General features: G+C 38.0%; 1 protein-coding gene across 1 annotated transcript in view; it reads right to left on the minus strand.

Moving 5' to 3' along the window:
- Positions 1–17,109, minus strand: part of ITGA1 (integrin subunit alpha 1) — a 2,125,719-nt gene that overhangs the window by 183,188 nt on the left and 1,925,422 nt on the right. Inside the window, exon 25 of the mRNA XM_044077325.1 lies at positions 1,938–2,051. Coding sequence (XP_043933260.1) covers positions 1,938–2,051 — 114 coding nt within the window. The remainder of the gene's footprint in view (positions 1–1,937; positions 2,052–17,109) is intronic.

The following is a 17,109-nucleotide window of genomic DNA, read 5'->3' on the forward strand; positions in this document are numbered from 1 at the left end:
AAAATTTGACATACTTGTTAGTATTGGTGATATCAACATTTACTAAAGCTGAGTGTCTTCTTGTGTTCAGGTCACCAGGAATATCGTCAAAGAAAAATATTTCAGACAAGGTGTTCCTTAATACTCTGTTGGTCAAGTGCTGGTCTTCTCTAAGAAGACAATACAATACAATAAAGACAACAGAGAGAGAGAGAGAGAGCTGCAAGACTGCTTAATGAAATGTGAAGACCCGGAATATAAAAGACAAAAAAAAGACTGAAATGCAGGAGAAGAGTGTCTTCTCCTTTAAACTTGTTTTTGCAGGGGGCATGCAGCCCTGCATGTACCTCTGAACTTCTTACTGCAAAAAATGTAGACAAAGCCAAAATAATAGTGGGAAAGAGGCCCAAAATCTGGGACAAATTTTAAACATCCCTACTATAAAATTTTATACATGGTAGAATAACATGTTTTGTATTAACATATTTTCTGAAGGATATGAAGACTGAAACTTAAATGTCTGTTATTATTTAGTAACATCAACACTCAAAGATTTGCCAGAAAAACACAGATTTTATGAAAAACAAATGAAAAATGAGGAAAAATCTGGACATTCTGCAAAAAGCTGGGCAGTTTACAATTATGGACTTGCACAACCCCTGGACATACATATATCACCTCAGAAATCTCCATATCTCTTAAAAAGGGAATATTCCAAGAAATGGTAATTTCATTCTAAGTGTGTGTGTGTGTGTGTGTGTGTGTGTGTGTGTGTGTGTGTGTGTTTTATATATATATATATATATATATATATATATATATATATATGGTTTACTATTGAAATGTCGAACGGCACTACATCGAATGTACTATAGTCGAACACAGAAGTTCAAAAATAGTAATGTCGACGACAAAAAAAAAATCTAGGACTGTGTTTTAACATGGGTCGAGGTAGGGGAGATGGTTGTAGTTCTGAATAATACTGAACACCTACCTCGACCCATGTTAAAACCATTCCCAGATTGTTTTTTTGACGTCAACATTACTATTTTTGAACTTCCGTGTTCGACTATAGTACAGTCGACATAGTGCCGTTCAACATTTTAATAGTAAACCTATATATATATATATATATATATATATATATATATATATATATATATGTGTGTGTGTGTGTGTGTGTGTATGTGTGTGTGTGTGTGCATATCTGTGTGTGTGTATGTGTGTGTGTGTGTATGTGTGTGTATGTGTTTGTGTTTATGCATGGGTGCGCACATGTACACACACACAAACACAGACACACACACGTGTGCGCACACAGACACACACTCGCACACACACATGCACACAGACAAACACACATACACATATATATATATATATATATATATATATAAAATATTATATATATATGTATATATATATATATATATATATATATATATACATATACATATACATCCAGATTTTTGGTCATCTGGTCTCCACATTTTGGGACTAGGCAATCCGAGTCTCAACATTTTAAAAGGTTACCAAGCTGCTGTCTTTGTCTATAAACCAAGCATTGAAGTATTATGATACTCTTCATGAAAAATCTTTGTACCTTCTCCAATTGCACCAGATGGTGTATGAACAACTTACAGGATAGGGTGTGGCCTGCTATAATTGGTCTAATAACAGCAGCATACAGGGAGACAATAACTTATCTGGCAAGATTCTGAATACCATAGAGTATCAGATGGGCAACTTCTTATATTCTGCAGATGGTAGAGGCTATATGGGTACCAAAATAATGATGTTCCTTGAAGTAGGAAAGAAAAGTAAGTAAGCATCTTCAGTAAAATCATGTCTATGAGTGTAATGTCCTACAGTTAATAAATTATAGTGAGCAGATCACTTACATAACAAGCACAAAAGTAATCCGTTGAAATCTATTACTTCTCAGAAGTATAACTTACCTCTGAAACAGATAATCCAGTCAGGTAGAGAATCATGTTCCATGCTGGAGTCCTTGCAGGGAACATGACTGTAATGTCAAGTGCAGGCATTGGGAAAATCTCTCCATTTTTTATCTGTAACAAAAAATATAAATAAATGTAATTTTCCTTAAGTGGAGAACATTAGTGGACTGAATGAGATTCCTGTGAATTACAACAGAAACAGAATAACTCAACTATACTAAGTACACTGATACCTTAACCAGAGTTTCTGAGGTTATGAAATTTCTGATGTGGCTTCACAGGCACACATCATATGACCTGGGCATTAGCAGTCATCTGTGGCAAAGTCAAACAACAGTACTTTCTAATTAGTGAACACTCAATAGAGAAGCAGGGATAGCTTGTGATACCAGGTTGCTAAGCTGCAGGCCCTTCCCTTTAATTTAATAAAATTATTTTAAAATTCTCTAATTAAACTTAATGAAGATAAATCACATTTTCTATTTTGGCAGAATTCACACAGTACAAAGTGTGTAAAGCAGAAGCAGTAAGTTCAAAGTATTGAAAAAATATTACCTTGTGTGAGTCTGTAGTTTACTTTGACTGTTACACCTTATGACACATATCCCTGTTCTTTTAGTGGATGTAGAAATGGTGTGGCTATGGAGACTAGCTGGGCCATAAGGCAAAGTAGCAAACAGCCGTTTCCTTATTGGCCAGCCACATCATGTAAATAATTATTCCTAAGGCCATCTGTAGATAGGAAGAATTGAAAACTAATGCGTTGTCTGTTGAGCTCCTTCGATGGAGCAACTGGACTAGTGCAACTGTTTATATTTATAAGGTAGAAATAATGTTTTTTCATGATTGTTCAGTGCTGCCTTTGCCAGCTTAGGCTGTGTGAATATATTAGGTTTTGTTTATTCTTCCTGTCTTACAGAAGAGAGATGATAGCACACAGAAAGGGGTTAGGCGGAAAAGAAAGTAAGGATCTTTGATGTAATCGAACTAACAATGGCAGTGGCCACTGGTGGAACATAGGTGCATCTTGGTGTTGTTTCCCTCCAACAGGAATGCAAGTTTTTATATATTTACTATACGTACTTGGAAAAAAATTATTACATAAGTAGGAAGGGAATGGTTGGCAATTATCAAGTTTCTTTAGAAAGGACATTGTTCTAATCTGAAACATTAAGAATATTGAGCTGTATAATCTACTCTTCAGTTCTTGATCTTCTTTCAAATTCGTTGATGTGTGTTTTTCTCTGGTGCTATATGTTGCTTCAAGAAAGTGTTCAGTGCCCACTCTCCAATCTTCTTCTTCTTTCGTCTTTTCCTCTTAGGGGTCACCACACTCGATCATCTGTTTCCATTTCTTCCTGTGTTCTGCATCTTGCTGTGTCACACCATCCACCTGCCTGCACGTCCTCTCTCACCACATCTGTAAAACTTACCTTAGGCCTTCCGCTTTTCCTCTTACCTGACAAGTGCCCACTCCTCAATATATTGAACATACGGGTCTATATTAAAAGACCGAATATTCACAACTGTGAATACGACAACAGCAACTTAAACGCTGAACAGCTAATACAGCGAAACACGTAAACATCGAAATTTGGAATGCTGAATGTATTTCCTTGGCCACAGGGTGATCATGAGGAAGAGGAAATATATCCTTTTCCCCACTGTAGTGCGATCTCGGAGTTGGTATATATAAGTAGGGGGGTGTGGGAGGGTGCAGCCCCCCACATGGGGGGTGCAGGGGGGCTTGCCCCCTGCAAAAGTGTGTTTATTGAGGTTTGAGTAGGTTTTACTTACCTGTATGCCACTGTTGTTTTCAGAAATGCATTTGGCATTCTATTTTTCGATGTTTACATGTTTCACTGTTTTAGCTGTTCGACATTTATGTGTCACTCTTGTCGTATTCCTGGTTGTGAATGTTCGGTCTTTTAATATAGACCCGAACATACACAACCAATTGGCATTGTTTGGGGCTGGATTATTACAATAAATCTTAAGAAGTCTGATTTAACTTTTACTATTATTTATTTATTATTTGGGCATTGACAAAAAGGCAGGAGTCAGAGCTTGACATGGCAGAGTTGAAGATGTTAAGATTTGCACTGGGTGTGACAGGGATGGACAGGATTAGGAATAAGTATATTAGAGGGTCAGCCCAGGTTGGAAGGTTTGGAGACAAAGCCAGAGAGGCAAGATTACGTTGGTTTGGACATGTGCTGAGGAGGGATGCAGAGTATATTGGGAAAAAGATGCTAAGGATGAAGCTGCCAGGTAACAGGAAAAGAGGAAAGCCTAAGATAAGGTTTATGGATGTGGTGAGAGGGGACATGCAGGCGGTTGGTGTGACAGAGCAAGATGCAGAGGACAGGAAGAAATGGAAACAGTTGATCTGCTGTGGCGACCCCTAACGGGAGCAGCCGAACGAAGAAGAAGATTTGATATTTGTTAACCAGGTTGGTCTGCCTGAGCCAAAGGCTCATTTTCAGTGGAGACCCGAGGAGAAAAGCTCCAAACTACATACAAACATGCAATAAAAAAAATAACATAAACAAAGACATGGAGTAAAATTACCATACCTGAGGAGACATATTGCAGTGCATATTTTATGGCTGTGCTCTTATCTAATATTTTGGAAGCAGATTTGGTATGCAGGATGCTCTTGTTTATATTATGCCAGCACACTGACAGATACTTGCCCTTCACTTTCTAAGTGCAGTCATAGGGAACATGGGCCACTTCTTTGTCATTAAATAAATTGAAATCTGTTTAGTGAAAGTTGTATGAATGAACAATTGACTCTTTCACATTTGTTTGTCTTTTCCTGGTTAGGGGTCGCCACAGCGGAACTCCAGTCCACTAATAATTGGTGGTCACTTTTTATGGTGCTGAGTTGCAAGCCCAACATCCAACCTTCAGCGAAGGCATGCCCATTCACACATGTCTTTTGGAGGCCACTCAACCACAGGGAGGGCATGTAGACTTCACACAGAAGGCACTCCAGCTGAGAATTGAACAGGAGAACCTCTTGCTGTGAGGTAACAACGCTACCGCTGTACCACCACAGATTTTGTAAATCACAGCCTCCATGTTAGGTGCTGTGCCTTTGTATCACAAAGTAATACAAGTGGGATATGTGGGAGGTGCTTACCTTACAGACACAAGGTGCAGGGCTTGACTGTCACATGGGGTAATTGGCTAGGCTTAAAATGGCACACAAGGGCAGGTAGCCTAGTACTAATCTATGAACGTAAGTAACTTTGTAGCTCCTTAACCTTAGGACAGGTTTCAGAATTTTTTCATTTACTGATTGATTGATTTGTTGACTGGGAAAACCTGACTAGGTGGAAAACCCCTTTTCAGTGAAGCTTCACAAGTTACAGAGGGAAAGTAACATACATACACATACATAGTGTGATGAAATTTTTAAACATATAACAATGAGAAAAAAAAGAATGATTGTTTTGGCATGCAGTAGTGAGGAAAAAAGACACTGACAAGACATTTGAATAGTCAACATACAAGCGTTGCATAATCATGTTATAGGCATACAATAATATGAAAAATCATTCAGAGGTAGACTAAAATGAGTGTTTAGACAAGAAAAGTTTAGACCCTTAGTATTTTATAATATGACTGTGGTAAAGTGAACTGTCATAATAATGTAAAGCTGAAAACTATAAAGTACAGAATATGTGGTTAAGACAAAATAGCACAGGATAAAGTGGAAGGTTACTGGCCAAGTGCATTTTAGAGCAGGACTGGGATACAGTGGATAGCTTTTGCAGATTTGCCAGGTGTGGTGCATGAACAAAGCCATGAGAACTTTGGGAGATGTTTCAACAGTAACTTGAAGGATTCCACGGTGCTAATTTGTTTGTTTGAAAGGGGAATTAAATTTAATCTTTAGAGGAATAAATGGAATACATTGAGTTAACTGCAATTTTGTTTCATTTAATTGGGTATAGCGAGAATTTGCCAAGAGAGGGAAGAGCCCTAGAGCAAGAGTAAAAGATAAACAATATTTCTTAGTGTTTTGCATGTTTTATGTTGGAAGAATAGACTGTTAATAGTTTTAGTTGTGTGAATATGGTATAGTGAGGCAATTCTAATCAATGTATCCATTTTAGTACTATGCAGTGATGGGATCTATAAGGCACAGCAGCTGAAAATGCAACTATTTCAGTGTAGCTTTTTTTTTCTATCACAGTTATATGGTTATCCTGCAGGGTGACAAATATTGGGGCAGGATATAGAACAGATGGTAACAGGAGTGGAGAAGCAATGGTTTGCCTAGCAATGTCAATCAGATTAGGTTTGTCTCAACATAGAGGTCCGGCAGTCAAGGCAGTGGCTTAGGTTCATAGGTTCATAGGTTGGTACTAGGCTATCGGCCCTAGGGCCTATACAAGCCTAGCCATAACAATTCCCTGGATAATTCTTCCCACAATATTTACTTCCCTGGACCCCTGTCTAGCAGGGTGACTGACGTGATCCCCGAGGTGAATTTCCTATCTCCCATCCAATTGTCAGGGTTCCTTTTGAAGAGGGCCAAGGAAGCACTCTGCTTGACATGTATGTGCAGTCTACTCCAGAATATGGGGAGTTTCTGGGTCAGGAACCTATTCCTCCAGCATGTTTTGTTCATTGTGATGACAAGGTTTAGATCCCTGGTGCTTGGGATTGGGATTTTTTTAAGTGGAGCATGTCCAACAGCTCAGGGTTTGACATGGCCTTATATGCTAAGCAGCGATCACCTCTGAGTAGACGATATGTCACAGAGTATAGTTGGAGTTTTTATGGATGGTCAGCATAGGGCATCTGCTTTAGGCCTGTGATTCTTTTAGTGAGGTATTTCTGCGGCCTTTCCAGTTGTTGCAGATGTCTTGTGAGGTACATACGAAATGGGGCATTGTACTCTATAATGGGTCTAATGAGGTATGAGTACAGTGGGAAAATGACCTCCTTTTTTCTGGATGAAAAGCCCTTAGTGATGAGGTGTACTACATAGAAGGATTTCCTGACTGTTGTGGCGATGTGGTTATCGAAGGTGAGACCACTGTACACCTGTGTCCTTAAGTCTCTCATCACATTTTCGGTGTTTAGTGTACTGCCACCTATGTGGTAATTCATGGGTACATGGTTTTTCCCAAAGGGGTAACTATACATTTCTTGGCATTAAGCTTGAGCCCATGGCTCTGGCACCAAGCATCTGTTTCTGTAAGGCCCTTTCATAGAATATCCACATCATTTGGGGATTCAGTAATGGCTCCCAGTTTGCAGTCATCTGTGAACTTTGTTAGCCAGAGTCCCTTAGTGTTAGCCTGTACTTCAGAGAAGTAGATGCCAAACACGAGCGGTCCCAGGACTGAACCCTAAGGTACTCCACTTGTCACTTGTCAGGAGATGGATTTGGAGTCGTCTGCTTTTACAGTCTGGGTTCTGTCAGTAAGCCAGTTGGCAACCCATCGAGTGACGTAGGGATTTATGCCCAGCTCAGTAAGTTTATCTATGATTCCAGAGTGGGGGCTGGTGTTGAAGGCCTTGATGAGGTCCAGATAGGCTGTTTGGACTGCCTTACCCTCGTCCACAGCTCTGGAGACAAATTTGACAAAGTCAATCTGGTTCAGGAGACAAGATCAGCCCTTCACAAACCCAAATTGGAAGGGGTCCAGTGTTTGAAGGTTGCCAATGTCTTTGTTTATAAGTTCCATGATAATGTGCTCCATGCCCTTGCATATCAGGCTCATCAGACTGATGGGACGGTAGTTCCAGGGATCCAAGGTGGATCCCACCTTGTGGAGTGGGATAACTGTAGCTGTTCATTTTGTAGTTCATGTAATACACAGCCTGAGATGTTATCTGGTCCCATGGATGCTGTATTCTTAGCTTTGGAGAGTGTGGCTTCTACCTGTGTGGTCATGATTACCGGAATTTGGCAATCTTTGTGGTATTGAGATGGGCCCTTTAGGGGGTGAGAGAGGGATGAAGTTGGCACTAAATCGATCTGCCAGGATATTGGCAATATCTTTGGGATCAGTATATTTAATGCCATTCTGTTGTAGCTCAGAGCAGATCTGAGCATTGCCATTTAGATTCTTGACATAACTGTAGAATGCCTTGTGGTTGTCTTTGGAATCTTTGGCAATTTTATTTTCGTAACTAGCTTTGGAAGATTTTGAGGGATCTCAGCTTCTTACTGAGGTTGGTAAAAGAGTTTTTGCATCCTAGGATTTTCCCCTTTTCTGCAACAGTTTCTTCCTTCTATTGTATAGTTTGTTTATGACAGGGAGCCACCAGATTGGCTTCCTTTTTTTTTTGGAGTCGAGCGTTTTGGTTCTGTTTGGGATGGCACAATTCATGCACGAGTGGATGTGCTCATACAGTGCCTTAGTGTAGGATTCAGCAGTCGAACTTTCAGCTCCCGTCTGCATGGGAGTCATAAAGTTTGTCACTTCTGACTTTAGTAGCATGAAGTTGGCTTTGGAGAAGTTTTTTTATGGAGGTTTCCTTACTGGGGTGGGGGGTTGGGTGGGATGTGGATGTCAAGGGTGATTAGCTTATGGCCAGACCTGACCAATGAGGGGATGACCACTGGTGTGGAGCATCTATCTCCCATGTTGGTAATGACCAGGTCTAGGATATTGGAGCCCCTGGTGGGACAATGGATTAGTTAATCCAGGGCATAGGAATTTATGAATTATAAGAACTGTTGGGAAAAGATGTTGGCACCTGAGTAGTTTTCCCAGTTAATGGCAGGGTAGTTGAAATCACCCAGTATTATGGTGCTTGGTTGTATCTTAATATTTTCCAGTATGTTTAGAAAGGTGGAGTGAGAATCTTGGGGCATGGTGGGGGATCTCTAGCAAGCTACAATTTGGATTGCAGTCTTACCTAGTGTTAGTTGCACCTGGAGAATTTCAGATGCATTGTGTTGGGCAACAAGCCTGGAGGTGTGAATATCCTTGGTGAATATGGACACTCCTCCATCTTTAGTGTTTCGGTCTTGGTTTGGTGGCCGAAAAGTGTGGTAAGAGTTGTAGCTTGGTATTGCAGGGGTGGTCTCTGGAGCCTTGAACCAGGTCTCAGTTACTGCACAGATATTGATGTTCTCCATTTTTAGGAGTGCCTTGAGAGAGAGTGCATTTTGAGGTTTAGACTTCCAGTACTGAGTAGCATTACGTATAGATTTTGTATGCTTGTATCTGTTATGGTGGTGGTTTTGTCCTTTGAACCTTGCCTAACAAAGGCACTATAGGGGTGGCAAGAGCTTTAGCTAGTAACCTGAATCCCAGGGGCGACAGGTGCAGACCATCTCTGGCAAAGTATCGTGGTTTGTCAATCATGTCGTCCCAGGCAGATAGATACTGGATCCCCTTTGAATGACACCAGAAGCTTAGCAAATTCTTGAAGTCAATCATTTTGTCCTTATACTGTGGTATCATTCTGGGTAAAAGCAGGATGCTACTCAGGGCTAGGGTCATACCTGCCAGGGCCACATGATCTGAGAGCTCTTCCATGTCTCTTTTCATGTAGTATAGGGAGGTATGTCTCAAGTCATTCACTCCAGCATGGACAATGACAGAGTCGTATTTGTACTTGTTGTGGAGTGACTTGAGTGCATGCCTTATGTGGCGGATCCTGGTACCCAACAGGCAGCTGACTGCAATTTTCTTCTTGTTCAGCCTGGTGAGTGGGACATCAGTGTGCTTGACTATAAAGTCACCTATGACTATAAGTGTTGGGTACATTGTCTTGGCTTAGGGGCTGTTGTTGGGTGGCACACTGGCAGTGTGAGCTATGTGTCACTTTGGCTGTGACTGGTGTTTGTTTGTGTTTCAGCATCGGAGGTCCTTGTTGCTTGGGCAGGTTAATGTTAAGGGCCTCTACATATGTGGGCTTAGTGTTGCTATGTGTGGGTGTTAATGATGTGGGTTTTGAAGGACTATGTGTTGCTTGAGGTGTAGTGCAGGTTTTAACCTTCTCCTCTTGACTGTCTAGCACAATCTTGGTTCCAGTTTGGCTATGTAAGTGCATCTCTTGCAGGTTGTAGTGTTGGGTGGTAGGAGGAGAGGGTTGTCTGTGTACATGAGGCAGTTGCTGCATTGCCTCAGTATGCTGACTGAGGCAGGAGAAATCACCTTAAGCTGACCCTTGGACATGCCTGTTTAGGTGCTTTTTTTGTAAAGTACAAGAGATGTTTTCTCTTACCTTTGCAAGATACTTTGCAATTGTACTTCACAACAAATAAAATAAAAAACAAAAGTAAAATCCAAGATATAAACGACCAAAAACCAGAATCTTCCACAATAAATATTTAATCCAACCTCGGCGGTAGCCTTCTAAGGAGAATACATACACAGAAAATGCAGCACTTATTTATACAATAATATAAATCATTTAATCAATAAATCAATAAGTCAATCATTAATTAACTAATTAAAACATTTTAAATACAAAATTCATATAAAAACTTCCCAGTTGCATTCTATATTAATGCCCCTAGGGGCTAAAGTGCTATATTTCAATATAAAAGAGTTTCTTTATATAAAGGTTTTTTCTTTACATTGCTATTATATTGTGTACTAGGAATATGTTCCAAAACTGTTCCTAATAAGCCTTGTGGGTTACTATTGTGATGTTTTTTTTAAAATGCATTGCAAGTGGGCTCTCTACTTTCTCATTTCTGATGTCTCTGACATGTTCCTGCATCCTGGTTTTGAACGCCCTTTTACTTTCACCTATATAGAACATTTCACATGGGCATCTTAATGCATACACAATACTTTCTGTATTACATGAAAACTTAGCATTAGGTTGAAAATATATTCCATTAATACACTGAAATGTCCTACTTATATATTGACATATTATACATTTAGTACATGGATATGTTCCCAAAAAATCAGGATTATAACTCAGACCTATACTAGGTCTTATAAATCTAGCATGGACTAACATGTCCTTTATATTTTTACCCCTTCTGAATGAAAAAAATTAATTTTTGTCAAGTATATCTGCCAAATCGCTATATTTTAACAAAGAAGTCCAATGGAACTTAATAGTTTGTTTTACTTATTCTGCTAACAAATCATAAGTCATAACTGCATATATTTTCTTTAAATTATCTCATTTTTCTTTTGTTCTATTCTAATATTTTCTATTATAACTACTACTAGGTTTACATATAATGCCTTTCTTGACCTTGTCCAAGTAAAATTGCACTTCATCTGCACTATAACCCCTTTTGATAAACAATTGTGAGGTTTTCTCTAACTCACTATGTATTTCTTTTGTGTTGTTACACAGCCTCCTTACCCTAGTCAGTTCTCCGTAGGGAAGAGATTTCAGGAGATGGGGGGGTGACAACTGGAGACGTCCAAAAAATGTAAGCCATCCTGAAATTTCCGATATACCTTAGTAACAATTTTCCCACTCTTACTTCCTTCTAGACTAATGTCCAAAGAATTCACTTTGTTTCCCAACTGGAAACCATCACATTTCAACATGAATCTATTCTCTTGGATATCATCCAGAAAGTTTGTCACTTCATCTCTACTCCATACTCATATAAAAATTAAATCATCAATATATCTATAATATTTGACTACATACTTTTTAAAGAAGCCTATTTGGTACAAAAATTCAAGTTAAAAAAATCTCATCATAATATTGGCATACATGGGGGCAAATGCTACCCCCATGACCATGCCCTTTAATTGATGAACTATTTGATTATCAAATTCAAAATAGCTGTTTTTCAAACAACATTCTACTAATTCTAAAATATAATATACAAGGGGACTGTCTCCCAAGATATTATGCAAGGCTTCTAAACCATACTGGTGAGTAATACTTGTATACAAACATTTTACATCTGCTGTTAGCCAATATATATCTCTAGTCCATGTCAAGGGTAATACCTTTTCTAGAAAGTCAGCACTATCTTTAATATAAGAACTTTGTTTAATAACATATGGCAAAAGAAAATTATGCAGAAATATGCCCATATTATTGAGAAAATAGTTACATGACGACACTATAGGATGACCTGGTGGGTGCAAAATATCTTTATGTATCTTAGGCAAGCAATAAAGCTTTGCCATATCACAGTTATCAATATTAAATATTTTATCTGCATCATCCTTAGTAAAATATCCCAAACGTTTTCCTTTTTGTAACAAATCTTTAAATTTCCGCATAGCTATTTCATACTCCCTAGCAGTACACATTTTATAAGTTTCAGCATCTTTAAATGGTCAAAACACATCTGCATATATTGAGAAAAATGAATTAATATAACCTTGTTCCCTTTTTCTGCTGGTTTTACCACAGGATCTTCATTTTTACTAAGTTGTTGCAATGCTTTCCATTCTGATTTAGTTAAATTAAATCGAACACACTGTTTTTTTATTATTAATAAAATCTAAGTATGCTGATTCTATTGCAAAGTCCACCATGGCTGCAAAATTCTGCATACCTTCGTGTGTACATGGGGCATAAATTGACTTTTAAATTTTAGATTTATCTAGCTTACAGTAAGCGTTAGCAGCTTCTAAACTTTCATCACTTTCATCATTCAAAGCACAGGAGTAAAAACGTTCTTCGGAGTCTTCAGAACAAGACATACTGCTATTTAAATTATTTATCATGCTATTAACATTCTGTTTATCCTTAAAAAGGAAGCTAAATGCAGTTTGCGTATCAAACAGAACATATCTTTCTTAATAATATGTAACCTAGGCATGACAGCTGGAATAAAGTTTAAACCATGGTTTAATGCAGAAAATGCAGCATCACTTAATGTGCAACCTGATAAATTTGCAACATATGCAACTACATTATCCATTTTTCATTATTACATATTACAGTCTCTAAACAAGCCATTTTGGAATTAATTCCATCTACCTCGTTTGTATCTTTGTTGTACTGCTGACTGTCCATCATACTGTTGCCTGTTACCCGATTCAGTGGTCGCATTGCCATTTCTGGCCATTTCCCTCTCTGCAAACTCGGTTCTCTTGTTCTTCTGAAATGTTTTCTGTAGAAAACAAGCATCCTGGGTTGCTGGAAGGCCAGGATAATCACCAGATTTGCTCTCCCATTCAGTAGAGACATCCAAGCTGATGCTCAAGCCGCCATTATGTCTCTGGTCGTCTTCCTGATCAGCAAACCGGACATTCCTCTGTCGTAGCGTCACGGTTCAGCTTAAATTTCTTAGTATTCAGCAATTCCTTCTCAAAGTCTATCAGTTTATTTTGAATGTCCTGTAAACACTGTTCCATACATTCAACCCCTAATATACTGGATAGGGATTCAGAAGTGGAAGCAATATCATTCTGAAGTTTAGCTTGTTTTAATCTGTCTCTTTCAACCAGTATATTAATCCATTCAATAGAACATCTATGGGCAGCAGCTACCCACCTAGATTGAAATTTTTTATCATTGTCATCTTGTATATCAAAAGGGGTAGTAGGATTTTTAAAGGCTCTTAGGCCACGAGGTATAATGTCCAATTCCAAATATCTCTATAAACTTAGATAGTTCAAGTGGACTGCCGGTTCTTTTGACATTAATTTATCTAATTTGTCAAATACCTCTTTTGTTTCTGCTGTTAAAGAGTTGCCTGTTCATTGTCCAATACAGGAACAAGGATTATTAGTTCTTTGCTGCTCTTTTTGTAGGAACTTCTTTCAAAAATTAGTAGCTTCATCCTGGGCTGGTCGTACACCTGTTCTTTCACCCAAGGACATGGTAAATTGTTCTATGGTAGTTTGACTGGAATCCATAGAATTGAGCCTAAGAATCTTAGGCACTGTAGTGGAAGGATCACTGGACATAAATATACTTCACAACAAATAAAATAAAAAATAAAAGTAAAATCCAAGATATAAATGACCAAAAACCAGGATCTTCCACAATAAATATTTAATCCAACCTCTAGCTCCTCGGCAGTAGCCTTCTAAGGAGAATACATATACAAAAAATGCAGCACATATTTATACAATAATATAAATCAATAAATCAGTCATTAATTAACTAATTAAAACATTTTAAATACAAAATTCATATAACAACTTTCCAGTTGCATTCTATATTAATGCCCCTAGGGGCTAAAGTGCTATATTTCAATATAAGAATAGTTTCTTTATATAAAAGTTTTTTCTTTACATTACTATTATATTGTGTACTAGGAATATGTTCCAAAACTGTTCCTAATAAGCCTTGTGGGTTACTATTATGATGTTTTTTAAAATGCATTGCAAGTGGACTCTATTTTCTCATTTCTGATGTCTCTGACATGTTCCTGCATCCAGGTTTTGAACGCCCTTTTACTTTCACCTATATAAAACATTTCACATGGGCATCTTAATGCATACACAATACTTTCTGTATTACATGAAAACTTAGCATTAGGTTGAAAATATATTCCATTAATACACTGAAATGTCCTACTTATATATTGACATATTATACATTTAGTACATGGATATGTTCCCAAAAAATCAGGATTATAACTCAGACCTATACTAGGTCTTATAAATCTAGCATGGACTAATATGTTCTTTATATTTTTACCCCTTCTGAATTAAAAATTAAAATTTTTATCAAGTATATCTGCCAAATCCCTATATTTGAACAAAGAAGTCCAATAGAACTTAATGGTTTGTTTTACTTCTTCTGCTAACAAATCATAAGTCATAACTTCATATATTTTCTTTAAATTATCTGATTTTTCTTTTGCTCTATTCTAATATTTTCTATTATAACCACTACTAGGTTTACATATAATGCCTTTCTTGACCTTGTCCAAGGAAAATTGCACTTCATCTGCACTATAACTCCTTTTGATAAACAATTGTGAGGTTTTCTCTAACTCACTATGTATTTCTTTTGTGTTATTACACAGCCTCCTTACCCTAGTCAATTCTCCATACGGAAGAGATTTCAGGAGATGGGGGGGGGGGGGGGGGTTGTGGGTGACAACTGGAGACGTCCAAAAAATGTAGGCCATCCTGAAATTTCCGATATACCTTAGTAACAATTTTCCCACTCTTACTTCCTTCTAGACTAATGTCCAAAGAATTCACTTTGTTTCCCAAATGGAAACCATCAGATTTGCTGCACTGCCCCAGTATGCTCAGATGGACAGGAGAAATCACCGGAAGCTGACCCTTGGACATGCCTGTTTAGGTGTTTTTTTTGTAAAGTACAAGAGCTGTTTTCCCTTACCTTTGCAAGTACTTTGCAATTGTAGGTTGTTTAGTGCCTACAATTAATTTCTCCTTATTAACAAGGAGAGTTGAGTGCTTGTATCAGTTTCAGGCTTCTTAGTGCTTTCCAGCAGGTTCTAGAGCAAGTGCTAGTCACAGGGGTTCAGATTTTAGTGCTAATACTGAGAAACCAGCTAGAGCTAAGGGAACATTTGAAGAACAGACTTTCTGGCACCTGGAATAGTTTAACTGTAGGCCCACGGTGCTGCACAATGTGAAAAATGAGCAAACACATGCATTTTTAAGCCAGAAAGTTGAAAGGGATAGAAATAAGCCCAAATGACTAATAAAATTACAATTTCAGTGCTGGAAACCACTCCTCTAGTGTTAGATAGGCAGTACAACGCTCACCACTCCCACTGGTAAGCAGGAGGACTTCCCTCTACCACAGCAAGGTCTGGATAGCTCTGAGCACAGAAAATAAAGTCCTGAAACCAGCAAAGCCTGGGATCTGGACTATACTAGCTAGGAAAGGTGGGAAACGACCAAACAAGACAGTATTTTATTTTGTTAAAACAGTATAAACAATGCAATAATACAGTAAATAAACACAGAAAAGGCTAACACATTTGAGTGTGTAGCCCTAAACAGTAAGTGCAATTAAAATTCTACAAAATTAGCAATTTAAAACTTTAAATGAAGCAAGGCAAGTGCACAACTGAAAAACAATTTAAGAGGCAGTAATACAGTAGAATAAGTAGCTAGTCTACATATACAGAAAAGTCTATATATACAGAAAAGCAACTAAAACAACACTAAAACAATTCAGATGCAGTGCAACCCAGAGCACTTGAGTTGTAACAACATTAAGGCAAATACAGTTTTAATAAATGCACTGAAATATACTCTATATTTCCAAAATGTTTGAGAATCACAGTCAGACACAAGGAGATTCAGGCAATTTTTTTTTTAAGAATGGGAGAAAGGATGAACAGAAGGAAAGAAACTAAGTGGGTTGGCCTTGTCAGATGTTCTCTCTGTATTAGGTAGAATGAGCTAATGACACTAGACTAGGAGGAGTATCCAAGATCAAATTTAGAGTAGGGACGGGCAACTGCAAGGCCAGCAGGTATGGGTGGGAAGCTATTTTCGTCATTAAACACTACAGAAATGTTTATCACAGTAGAAAACCAGCTGTGAGCCAATAGCTATGAAATACAGTACAAGTACACAGTATACAATAAAATTGCTATAAATATCTAGAATAAGCAATAACTACTAAAAATAATCAAAAAGACAGGCTACTTATTGCTATATATCACAGATCAGGTGCTCCTCCTCAGATAGCTCTGTGTGTAATGGCTGAAACACTCAAGTTTTAACTTCTTAAGTAACAGAAAGTTGAAACCTGAAACAACTTTAAAAAAAGCTCCGAAGAACCAAAGAGGTGCTTTCTCTAAGCCGTAGACCTGGCAACCCAATTAGACAATGACCATAAACACTAAACTCTCACTGAAGTGGAGGATGGTCTTTGCTAACTAAGATGGCCTGGACAATGAGCTCAGAAAACAGCTTCTAACAAACATCTAGGCCCACAAACACAATCAGGAATATGGAGAATATTACAGCTACTAACTGAACTATTTTAGGCAGTACACACTACAGAAATGTTTATCACAAACACAATCAGGAATAAGGAGAATATTACAATTACAACCTAAACTATTTTAGGCAGAAAATACTACAGAAATGTTTATCACAGCAGAAAACCAGCAGTGAGCCAATAGCTATGCAATACAGTACAAGAGTGCAGTATACCATCAAATTGCTATAAATATCTAGAATAAGCAATAACTACTAAAAATAAGAAAAAAACAGGCTACTTATTGCTATATATCACAGATCAGGTGCTCCTCCTCAGATAGCTCTGTGTGTAATGGCTGAAACACTCAAGTTAA

The sequence above is a fragment of the Protopterus annectens genome, chromosome 1.part1, assembly GCF_019279795.1.
Source record: "Protopterus annectens isolate FY-2018-M chromosome 1.part1, PAN1.0, whole genome shotgun sequence".
Taxonomy (NCBI): Eukaryota; Metazoa; Chordata; order Ceratodontiformes; family Protopteridae; genus Protopterus; species Protopterus annectens.